This window comes from Falco peregrinus, chromosome 9 (assembly GCF_023634155.1).
Source record: "Falco peregrinus isolate bFalPer1 chromosome 9, bFalPer1.pri, whole genome shotgun sequence".
Taxonomy (NCBI): Eukaryota; Metazoa; Chordata; class Aves; order Falconiformes; family Falconidae; genus Falco; species Falco peregrinus.
The window spans coordinates 10587491-10599869 of record NC_073729.1 but is presented as its reverse complement, the minus strand read 5'-3'; the positions used below and the strand labels follow the sequence as shown (position 1 = coordinate 10599869).

Here is a 12379-nt window from a genome sequence, read left to right as displayed (position 1 = left end):
TTTGGGGGAGCTAAAAAAACCAGCTTCATAACTTGAACTGTTGGGAAGAGCTTATCTGCAGAAGGGATAATCTCTGCTCAAGAGACAGATAGTTTTTGATTCATGTGTATGCAGACCCAGACATCAGAGCTTCAAAAATAATTACCTATTCAGGGTAATGCAGATTTTTCTACATGTATTTGGCCGTCTCTTCCCACAATATAAAATGCTGCGTTGCTTCTTGAGTGCCTTTGGAATTTGCAAACAAAAAATGTGATCATTGTGGGTGACAGGGAAGGAATAATAGAAGAAAATCTACTTGTACTAGATAATAATGAAGATCATACCCTCACAACTACTAGGATTTCAGCTAAGAATCTGACTAGAATGCAATCAAAAATGTTAAAAAGTTAAGATTTTCCATTGATTTCTAACCAGGTGTAAGAAACCTGTTCTTGTAAAATGGCGTGTAAATACTGTCGGTTCTGATGTTTTGCTACTGCTTTCTTGAAGGACCCTCTTACTACTAAAATATATTTTAGCCTGCATCAAAATGCACCAATAATAATGTAGTTCTTACACACATCTTTCTTTTGATTATTTCCATTCCCTAAACCTTAATGATAGGTAAGAAATACTAATTGAATTACTTTCCTTATGGGACATTTTAATGCAAGATAAGTGGCAGTGGTATTTACTAGGTTATGAGGTTAATATTTCCTCAGCACTGGTTGATATAATGTCTTATTACAGTAATGTAGTTGGGAGCAATCCATATTGAAGCCTGTGATACATACAAATTTTAAGAAATTATTTTTTCCGTTATCTAGAGTGAAACAAGTGAAATAATTTGCATAGCATGACACAGCAGATCAGTATCAGGACAAGTATAAAATCGGACACTTATTTTAATGACCCATGCAGTAGATTGTAGTGCCTTAAGCTTAACTGCCTGAAGTAGAACTTTCAAAAACAGCACTGTGATTTAAGAGAGCAAATATCATAGATCTTGTACTCCCCTGTAATTTAAGTATTCAAAAAAATAACCATTTAGGAATGTTATCACTTAATTTTCTCCCTGACTTTAATGTGAGGCTGGCGGTATTTCTGTTCTGTTGTTCCTTTTCCTGTTTTGTTCCAATTAAATTTTAAAAGTGGACTGCTTATGTATTTGTATAATACCTTGCACAAAGGGGTCTCATCTGGGTTATAGTATTATACAATAAATCAGTGTGACAAAACCAACCAATTTCTAAACAGCATAAACTTGAATACCTCTAACTTTGTATAAACTTGTACAAGAAGACTTCTAAAGGGGATCAGTCTAGAATATTGTTACCAGAGACAAGAAAGCAAGTTTATTTTTCATGTATTAAAGCATCTGGGGTTTTTACTGTGAAGTCAGAGTTTTAACACTAGCTTCAGTAAAATCAAGGCTTAGATGAAGAGACAGGGAATTACTGTTCTACTGTTGAGGAGTGTAGCTTTGGTAGTAGGAGATTCTAGTTATAAATGAAATTTTATTTTAAACATGATCAGAAAACTGTTGGGAGCAAAGATCTAATGAACTATTAATAGTTACTGTAAAAAAAAAAGTTAATCAATTATGTGCTGTTATAAGCAACCCATTAGGCCTGAGGCACATTAGCCATCTTTTTTTCAAACCTTTATATCACTTACAGATGTACTGACAGTCATTAGTAACAAGTACTGTTCATATTTGTTTATAAAAGCAGTTAGTTGTTTGTTAATATTTTATAAACTTCTATGGACAATATGACTTATTAATGGTTGTTACTCATCTCTTATCTGGATTGATTTCAGATAAGTTTTGCTTTAAATCAAGAAGTCTAAGGCTAAGTCCTGGATTTTGCCTAAATTGCCTGGGCTGAAGAATTTGTATTTTGTGACTACAGGCAGAGTTTACAAAGATTAAAGCAAGTCTGGATAACACTATCATTAAAGACTTCAGCAATACATACTTAGTGCTGTCAGTTGCTACCACATGCAAAGCTGTAACACTTCAGTAAAAAGATAGGAAATAAATGGTGCTGTAGACAAACGTTCATTGCGGGCCAAGCAGGCTAATTGACTGTTGTGATGGAGCTGTACTGGTGTATTCTGTCAATATTTTGTCTTTTATAAAGCTTGAAATTGTTTATTGACTGGTTTGTTGAGCAAACTTCCCTGTATTACTAAAAATATTTATTTTTCTTAAAACATAACTGTATACTCTTTTTTTCCATTCAAATACTTTGTTTTATATTTTCTAATTTCCAAATGAGTTCTCTCGGGATAGCCTCCTTTAGCGTTATCGCTAGGGAAATGGTTACAGTTTGACTGAAATGTCAGTGAATTGTCGGAGAGGCTTAGAAGACTAAGGAGGCAGGGGGTTTTTTGAGCTTCATTGGCAGAGTTTACTGCCACTTCTATTGGTGTTGGTTTTGTAAGTGTTTGAGTATCTGTAGTTTTTACTGTTTCTATGTGGTATCAACTGATGGAAAGGACAGTTGCCTGCCTTTTGTCTTGAATACTGGGTCTTGCTTATAATTAATTTAAAAATAACAACCCCAAACCCTAAGACAAATAATCTACTTGTATTTCTTTTAATATATTTAAATGTACGTTCAAGGTATCACAGGGTTTGAATGCTCATATGTGTTTGCTTCAGAGCAGTAGGTCCTGGTATCTGCTGTGCTTTCTGCACACACAGGATAACCCCAGTGTAATGGTCAGTTGTGGAGGGTGGCTACATACTATGGTATGGTCCACAGCATTTGTTACTACTTGCTTTCAATGGATAAGTACTTAATTTAAGTATGTTAATTAACGGGTGCCTCATTGCTCCTAATACTGGTCATGCTAATGTTAGATTTCTGTCTTGAGACTATCAAAGTAAAATTACCTTATTTAGTACGAAAGTCCCTGTCTAATAGGAGTGGAAGAGTTTAATTTATTGTGTGCCTTCTCTCAAATCAATATGGCTTCATATTGAGAGGAGTTTGCCTTGTTAGTGTGTTTCCAAAAGTGTACGTAAAATTGAGGTGAAGAGAGGAAAGCAGCATGGATGTACTGAACTAGGTTGTGAGTTACCGATACTGCCCCTGACACTGGCGGGGTGTGCTCTGACGGAGCGTACGGCTGTGGAAGTGGAGGAGAGGGATGGATGGATATTGGGGAGCTTGCTGGTGTGGGTGCAAGCATCAGTTAAGCTATTAAGAATACAACCTCCTCGGGGAGGGGGGCACGCCAGCAGGCTGAAAGACAAACATACTGTAATAGTGGGTGGTCGCTGTGTCTGGAGCTGTGGAACCGATAGCTCCGAAGAGCCAGAGGCACGTCTCCGGTTTCACCCCTCCAGGCAAATGGATGACTGTCCGTGTGAGCATCTATCTTGATGATACCGGCTGCTCCCTCCAGCCAAGCGTTCACCTAGCAGCAAAGGGGAACTGGCTGCTGCTGCTGCTTCTTCCTGTGTAGGCTGGAAATCCTTTGCAGCCAGCTACAGAAATAGCACGGAGGCCGCCGTCCCCGCCCTCCCAGCACGGCAGAGGGGCCCCGGCGCCCGTGTGTGTGCGGGGAGCAGGTGGGCCCCGCCGTAACCCCGCCCCGCGCGGCTCCCCGTCGGCCATACGGTGATGGCAGTAACCTCCGTGCCAGAGCAGGCGCTTTATTGGAGGAGGGGGCTGTCAATCGGCGGCCGAGCAAGCCCCGCTCTTCGGCAGGCTGCTCCCGGGGTCTGATTCTGGAGCTGTGGCCGGTTGCGATGGGAAGCGGCGTCGGAGGGAACAAAGTTTGCAACACTTGGGCACTGGGCTGCTCGCGCCCTTGATGCCCGTGGCAGGAGGCGGCGCCTAAAAGCAGCGGGCAGCCGGGCGGCTGGCACGCCTTGCCGGGCTGCTGCCGGCACTGCTATCGCAAAGTTTCAGCTATTTTAATGTACTAAAATCCAGGATTCTTAATTATCAGCCCTCCCCACCCCCACCTCTCCTTCTAGGTAGGCGACAAATATTTTTATTCTGTGGATTAGAGAACTTTTTGCATGGAAATTTACTGACTTCGGAGTGGTCTCCGTTTCGGGGAAAGGGGGGAACGGATTTATTTTCATCGCAGTTGATTTTTGTTTTTTTGGATCACAGGATTTTTGGAGCTATATGGAGGGATCTCAGGATGGTGTGCACCAGGAAAACCAAAACTTTAGTGTCCACTTGCGTGATTTTGAGTGGAATGACTAACATCGTCTGCCTGCTGTACGTGGGCTGGGTCACCAACTACATTGCCAGTGTTTATGTGAAAGTGCAGGAGCCGATCTCTGAAAAAAAGTTAGAGGAAGACAAAGGGGACACTTTAAGGATTATAGAAAGACTGGACCATTTGGAAAATGTCATCAAGCAGCACATCCAAGGTACCACCTTATCCCCGCTTGCCTTCCCTCCCCACCGCGCCCCGCCGGTTGCCGTGTGCGGTCTCCATCCCCTCCCGCCGCGTTTGGGGGGGGGGGGGGGTGTGACATTTCTGTCGCGACCGGGGAGAGCCATTCCTCAGCCCGGAAGAGCCGGGGGCTAAGCGGAGGCTGCGGTGCGTGTGGGAGTCTCCGGCGGTCCTCTCCCGGCGCCTGGCGAGAGGAGCGGCGGAGGCGGGCGGCGTGGGGGGGCCCTGCCCCGCTCCCCTCCCTCCCGCGGGGCGGCGTGCCGGGGCCGCTGGCTGCGGGAAGTCGCCCCCATGCCGCGGGGAGCCGGCCGTGGGCGGTGGGGCGCGGCGGGGGCTTGGCGGCGGAGGGCGCCGGGGCGGCTCGGCCCGAGCAGCCGGGCGCTGGGCAGCGGCGGCAGCCGCGCCGGGCTGGGCTCGGCCTGGTGCTGTAATAAACCTGACCTCAGCTCCCTGCCTGTTTGTGCCTTGCTGAAGTAGGGGGTCCGCGGGGAGGGCTCGGCGCGAAGGGCACGGGAGCCTCTTTCCCTCTTGCTGTTATCGTCATTGTTTTGTATTTGTTGTTTTTCTTTTCCAAAATGGGTTGCTGCGAGGGGATTTTTCGTTCTCCTCCCCCTGTAAACCTGACTCCGTTAATCTGTGCTGAGAGTCTGTGTGTGTCCGGGTGTGCTGAAGGTTTTCCCTTAGTGCTGCTATAATGCTGGGAGCCACTTGGGATTATAACTGGGGCAATCTCTCATTTGTGTAATGCTTTTTTAATTTGATCTGTTTTTGATGGGAGCTCTAGGAGAAGGGTTGAAGTGAGCAAACGGAGAGGAAGAATATGATTGTTTCCTGGGAGTTTGGGATTTCACATGACTTTGCTTTGCTGGGTGATCTTTAGTGTCTTCCTTTGTATTTTCATCATCTGCATGGCATCATACAGTCATTCCCACAGTCTGCTAAAGTGGGTTGGATAGTAAGGAGGCTGGGGGTGGGGGTAGGTGAGAGCTCTTACCAAATCTACAGGGACCATCTTTTCCTGCTTTCTATGTAACCTCTACTGAGTGTTCAAATCCCAAATCTAGTTTCTCCTGAATCTGAAAAGGGAGAGCAAGCTATCTGGCAAAGGATGCCTATCAGTGCAAAAAATCTCACTTGCTTCCATGCAGCTTTTGCCAGCTGGGCTTCTGGGAACATGAAGACATTTGGAGCAGGCGGGGTGGCTAATCCTGTGTGAATTGGGCTTCCCCTGCTTGTCAGTGCTTATAAATTTGCAGCACTATCAAAGCCCAGCTATTTTTCTATGACTTGTATTAATAATTTTTTAAATATGATGTATCACCGTTCAGTTTGTGTATGCCTTCGTTTCTTAGATAGTCTTGTCATCTTGAGTAGATCAGTGAAATACTACTGTTTTTTTTCCTGAAGGATGAGTTACAGCAGCTCCTTCAAGTTTTAGGTTCTCTTATGGAGTCCCTAAATTTCTCTTGATTCCTGAAATGGATTTTGAAAAGAAAATATATTCTTGTCTGTGTGCCAGTGGAGTGCACTGTGGAAGCATGTATGAAGGCAGGGATTTTCCACAAGGCGCTCTTAGGAGTTAGATATGTGAAATTAATTGGCTTTCCATATGAATTTGGAGCATAACTCCTTCAGGTTTGTTGTTGTGAAGCTCAGATGCGCTTACTTCTTTTCAAGGAAAATAACAGTGTCCATATTGGCCTGTTTTTTGGTCGGTGGTTCTTCTCAGGGCAGTAGAGAAAAGATATACTTAAATCAGGGGAGACTGTAGCATGGCGTAGAGCATAAACTTTTTTTGTGACTTTTTGTGACTATGCATGAACCAAACCAGAAGATATTTTCTTTAAATAACATTGTGTGAAAGTTAAAAAGAATCTTCTAAAAATACTTGAGTGAATAGTTTGGCAATAAATACTAAAATATATTAAGGGGGGGAAAAATAAAGTTTACAAAGTTTTCATACCTTATTGAAACCACTTACTCTTTAAGGTAAATAAATAAATGAAATAAAAGGCACAGACCATTATCCCTAAGTGGATTTTCTATGCTTTACTTGCCATATCATAATAACTGGGGTTCACAAAGAATTCCTGTGGCAGATATTGCAGAATAAGATGTTATTTTAATCAGACTGTGCTTAGCACTGTGAAATGTTGTGAGTTCTGGGTCATGGTGCAAAACTCACTGAAGTCATTGGAAGGAATATCCCAAGCTTTACTGGGTTTGGGATGAGCTTGAAGGTCAGTTTTAAGAAATAAGTGTGAGATTCATTGCCATAAATTGGGTCAGCTGCCATAATGGCTCTGGACAAGGTTATAGGGGTTATCTGTAGTTTGTTGTTAAACTCTTCCTTGGACCACTTCTAGTTTTATGTTGGAGAGAGGTGTTAATAGCTCAGATGTTCTCCAGTGCTGCGCAGGCATGAAATTAGCATGGGTAATAGAATTGCATTCTGTAGGATATCCTGCAAATACCAGAGAGCTTTAACTGCCACATTTTACACATGGGGTTACGGTAATATTTCATTTTAATTTGTTTTCTGATTGAATTGTTTAGTTAGATGCCATCTGGGAATTCCTTTAGCATATAAATTGCAGTCTTGTAATATTTTATCAAGTGTCCTGGAAATGAGAAGGAGTAAAAGGTGCCCTCATATAAAACACTTTTTAAAGTATGTATTTTTAGATATGTTCATGGCAAGAAAAGTATCAGAGTGAAAAGAGATTTTCAGATATGAGAACTTTAGAGACAATGAAAGTATGCATGTCTCATGTTTGGAAAGAACAGTATGGAAAGGGAAATATTGGTACAATATCGGCTAAGAATAGAAAAGTTTGAATGCACATATATGTACCTGCCATATTGCACATCTTACACTGCTGTGTATTCATGCTGCTTCTGCAAATGTTGAAGGATAATAATTTCTCTGCACACTTTCGCTGGATGCTAGAAATGGAGTAAGAGCATGTATGTCTGCTCTGCCTGTGTGGTTCTTCTCTGCTTCCTTCTTTCCTCAATATGTGTTGTGTAGCCTATGGGTGTGCTGCACAAGAGTCATGCATCTGTATACTGACTTCTGTGGTAGGACACTTTGGGGCAGGACTGGCAGCACTGCAGTCTAGTTGGGCAATATGGACCCCAGGAAGAAATATTTGGTGGAGTGGAGGCATGATGCTGGAACTTGAGCTCAAGCCTGGAAATCATGAATTCTTGGCTTACGGCCTGCCACAGTTTACAAGATAGTTTTGGTCAAATCATTTTACCTTTTTACAATGATGATAACAACCTGCATGCTTTTCTGTGGCAGTGTGTGGTGGTGATTTGGTGTTAATTATATTTGAATGCTACCTTGCTAGTACTACAGAGATTCTTCTCTCCCACCCACTCCCCTATGTTTTATGCTCTGAGAACATATCTACTGAGAAACTCAGTTTCCAGTTCCTTTTGAGTTTGCCAACAAGGTGGTATATTTTTTTGAGATTAGTTTTATGTGTGTGTTTTGATGTGTGTGAAAGAAACCAAGGAAAAGAGCAGATGGATAGTTTTATGCAAAGTGCAGTCTTTTTTTATGTCTACCAAAGGTGTGTGGCACATGTATAATCTAGTTCTGTTGAGCTTTTTTACCAGAAAGAATACCTTAAAGGACTAAGGTTAATGAATATCGTGTAAAATGAAATATCTGTGGTTCCAACCTAGAATTTGAAATCAGTTTTTCTCAATTTCATTTGAAAATAGTATGTTATGTTGAGCTCACAAGAAACATACTGGTTCAAAAAAAACCAACCCCACACTCTCATTTTATTAAAATCAATACAAGAGTGCTCCAGACAGATCACAACACCTTGTTCATCTTAATAAGGCATCATGCATTGGCTCTGTCACTAAAAAACTGCGCTAAGTTGCATGTGCAGTTTGAAGCGCACATGAACAGGCAGGCTGCTTATAATCAGATACTTAGTTTGTAACAATGACAAGTCGAAAAACGCTAGCCATAAGGGGGCAATTTATTTTTTTCTGCAGCCTAGCTTTAGGCCATCGTAGGTGGTGAGTTTAACCTGTTTGTTGAAAAGCTATGCAATGGTTAAGCTGATATCACTTAAAACACCTCATGTGTACCATCCTGTTTGTTGTATTATGCAATGTCATGTTAACTTCCTAGTTCTAATAAATTACATGCAGTTAATAAATAGAGTAGATCCGAGTTAAATTTGAAAACACACAGTTTGTTTCTGGATGAATTGGATTCCTAGTTAAGATCAACGGATGATTACTAAGACATCTGTGTTGTACTAGATTTTTGGTTGCTCATCTTTGCAAGCTCTTGCATCTGTTATAAACGGAATGTCAAGCACTGTGTGGACTTATTTGGTAAAATTTGTAAGAAGGGAAATGTATGTGTTATCTCTCAGCCTGCTGCTTAGAATGATTTGCTCTGTGGATTTACTTCAGCTAATGTTAGCTATCCCATAGCTGGATATGCAGTCACCCTCTGTGGTTTAGCTGGGGAAGAGAGAGATCTCCAGTGTGAGATAAATTCCCTGGTTCGTGTACAGGTGTTAGGGTGGAACAACTTGCTTTCAGAAGTTGCATATTTTGAGGTTTGGGAGAAAAGTCAACCCAGATTCTTAATTTTAGCCATCTAAAGGTTTGGGTAAGTAAATTCTGGTTTTGATATCTACCCTTTATTTACTTCTTGATCTCAAACATGAGGAAAAATGTTGGTATATAAACCTCTGGTTTGTGATGGCTATCCTTTGCAGCCATCTTTCATTAAAGTCAAGCTCCCTAGGATTTGCATGGGCACTTCACCGTGTATCAGACTTGCGTTACTTTCCTTTTGGGAACGATTAATTGTTACTGCCCGCCCCCCCCCAGCTTATTTCCCTAAAGCTCAAAAGCAATTACGCATGTTTATCACTCACTGCAGTGTATTTATTCTACTGAGAAACACATCAGCAGTAGACAGTAGTCCTGGGAACACAGCTCTTGCTCTGCTACAGAGGGCACTATATTTACAGTCTCTGTAGAAGCAGAGAGACCTGCTGTCCCAATGTGACTAATTGTAAGAGAAGGAACTACTTGGATATGTAAGACATGCAGGATTAATCCCATTATTTTTTCTCCTTAGGCTGTGACTTCTGAAGTCACTCTAGATTGCTGCATGTCGGTACAGATTAATTTGAATTTAACTGTCATGTTCTTCCATGCTTAGGAATGGGTGCCTTAAAGAGAACCTTAATATAGTGATTTCAGCTGGAAGACTTAAATTGCTGTAAATTTGCAAGCATTGCTGGAGGTGCAGGTATTTCAAGGGCCATGTACTGAAGACTTAATGATGTTGCTTATGTTGACCACAACTTGGTAACATTATTACTATTTCTCATGGTTTTAATATCTTTAGTTCTTTTCTAATTATAATCTTTCTTGGTGGTTCTTCCACCAAGGATGTATTTTGCTATGGTTAGGATGCAGTGACCGAAACTGGGGACTAGTAATCTGGCTTTATTGAAGTAACTGTATTTTATTACTGGAGATTTAATGATTCTTTTAATATTAAAGTTGTTTTTTCAGAGTGAGTTCTCTTGTCTTCTTGATTGTCAACTAGATTGCTCTATGAATTCTTCAGTTTTATACAATGGGAATAGCATGCCAGTTGCTTTTTTTTTTTTTTTTTTTTTTTTTTTGAGATTGTGTCTTTTGAGCCAGAAACAAGAGAAGTTTTATTTGGCTACAAAGTGATGACGAGTGGTAGCTTTGTAATCGGAAAGGGGATTGACCTGGAATCTGTTTCCTTCAGTCTAGACAATTTCTGTAGTTCACATGAAAGTCTTCAATGAAAGGTTAAAAAATGAATTGGGAGCAGAGGCTGGAAACTGACTTCTCTGCCCTCCACAAGTTCTCTTATTGTGAAACTAGAGAATTTTGCCTTTTCTCTCTGAAAAAGTTCATTTTTGTTGACGTTTTTTATCTCTGCATAATGGCCCAGCTTCATTGGGAAGAGTGGATTGCATACTACAATCTTTGAGCGGATGATTTATGGCTGTGTGGAGATGGAGACAGCTATTCTGCTTAAGGTTCTGGAATCAGCTCAGTGCTTCATTTATGCTGGCTAGGTGTCACTTTGGAAAATGTTGCTCTGATTGACACAAGCAGCCTTCAGCTGTGCAGAAATTCAAACGTAGGTCTTTTGACTTTCTGCTAGACTGTTACGCCCATTTTGTTATTAACAAGTGATTTTATCTACATGACCAAACTACGGATAAATACATGTGAAAAAATAAATACACATGAATAAAGCAAGACCTATGCATAGCTGCTGGAAATTCTGTATTATACGTGAGATCAGCTCGGTCCCAGTATCACACTCTCTTACGGCAATATCTGCCTTAGCAGTCCAGTGTAAAAAACACTCTTCTACTTGGGCATACCATAGCCTGGGATTGATTTTGATCTGCCAATTAACTGTTGTGCACACAAGGGCAGGCAAAGAGAGCAGTGGGAGGTGTGACGTCTCTCAAGGCCTAAAACTCAAAAGAGCCTTTGCTTAGAGGAGCCTGGTGCTGAGGCCACCATATGATGTGATACATCTCTTTGTTTACTGGGTGAGAAAAAGATGGCTGTATGTGTACACAAGGTACAGTGTCTGTATTTCTGAAACATATGCAAGAGTGTTACTGTACACGTTTTGAGAGGTGGCTCCGACATGCTAGTTATACTCTCAGTGTTTAAGGAACAGGACAGAACTCCAGAATCACATCTCAGTGTTTGTTTGTGGCTGAGGTAGTTTATTTTTTTCTCTTGCATGAGCTGAGTGCTGATGAAAGGGTCTAGCGCTCTGCAGCCAGTAGTACAGGATCTGGACCTACAAGTGCATGTGTGCAAAATACAGGGCTTTCTTTCCATTGTATTACAAAAGGAGACTACAAACACTTGTAGAGCTTGGCATGGGCTGTGTGGTTTCTCCATTGTCAATAGAGTCAATAGGTTGATGTCTCTACCTAACATTGCTCCCTTGCCTGGGACCAGCCGCAGAAGCTGTTTAGTTTAAATCTGTGTTCAGCAGAAAGGTCTTGGTGTCAACATTACACTATGAAAGATGCATAAGCTGCAGTATGATGAGGCAAGCTAGTATTACCTATCTGGATGTTAAAGACATGATACATAAAGAAAATCTACTGTCATTTTAAAAAGTGAATGTTGGGCTCAGATCTTGAGACAGTGGTGGCAGTTGTGAAGGTGGCTTAGCTGCCTTCCCAAGGATGATGGGGAATCCTTGGTTGCCATTAGAACAGCCCAGGAACTTGATTATCAGCTCTTAGTGAATGGATTGTGGCAAGGGACGTAATGGGGCATTAGCTGGTTGATGGCTGTCCTCATTTATTGCAGCCATGGGATTATGTTGTTAGCTATGCTTGGCCTGGAGATTGGAGGCTGGACTTAGTGCAGCATGCTGTGGTGTTTTGGGATTGTCCCTGAGTCCAGAGTAGATGTTGTGTAGCTGCTTTTTATAAGTCAAGTAATTTATTGGTCCACAACTAGCAAAACTACTTCTTTAATGAAATTAATTTTTTGTCTAATGCAGAAGTGAAAACTAACTTCAGATCTTGTCATGCCCCCTGAGATGAATTCTTTTTTCTCTGTCTGCTATATTATTTTCCTTTTAAACCCCCCCCCCCCTTTTAAAAAATAAATATTTAAAAATGTTATAGTCTTCCTTATTTTGTTCACTAAGCCATATTATGACGGGAGTCCAATAGCACTTCCATCATCTGTGGAGGAATCTTTCTGTGCTGCCCTTCGCCTTCCAGTGTTCTGTAGCCTCTTCAAAAACTTCTGGGCTCCTTTATTTTAGGGACTTGAGAAGTAGCTCAGAAACAGGCTGTTTGGTGGGACAATGTGGACAGATACACTGAGTAGTCACTGAAATTGCCAGATAACCAGAAACTTAATGCTCTGTCTCCATGCTGCT

General features: G+C 41.6%; 1 protein-coding gene across 6 annotated transcripts in view; it reads left to right on the top strand.

The window, feature by feature from the left end:
* The window catches only part of GALNT18 (polypeptide N-acetylgalactosaminyltransferase 18), a 329806-nt gene that overhangs the window by 91314 nt on the left and 226113 nt on the right, over window positions 1–12379 (top strand). For 3 of the 6 annotated variants that reach the window (XM_055813301.1, XM_027778386.2, XM_027778387.2), the window contains exon 2: window positions 4119–4384. In XM_055813301.1, coding sequence (XP_055669276.1) covers window positions 4150–4384 — 235 coding nt within the window. In that variant the 5' untranslated portion in view covers window positions 4119–4149. Of the gene's footprint in view, window positions 1–3626; window positions 3977–4118; window positions 4385–12379 lie in introns of those variants that run through there. The other 3 variants (XM_027778390.2, XM_027778388.2, XM_005231458.4) reach the window with 3 other exon arrangements.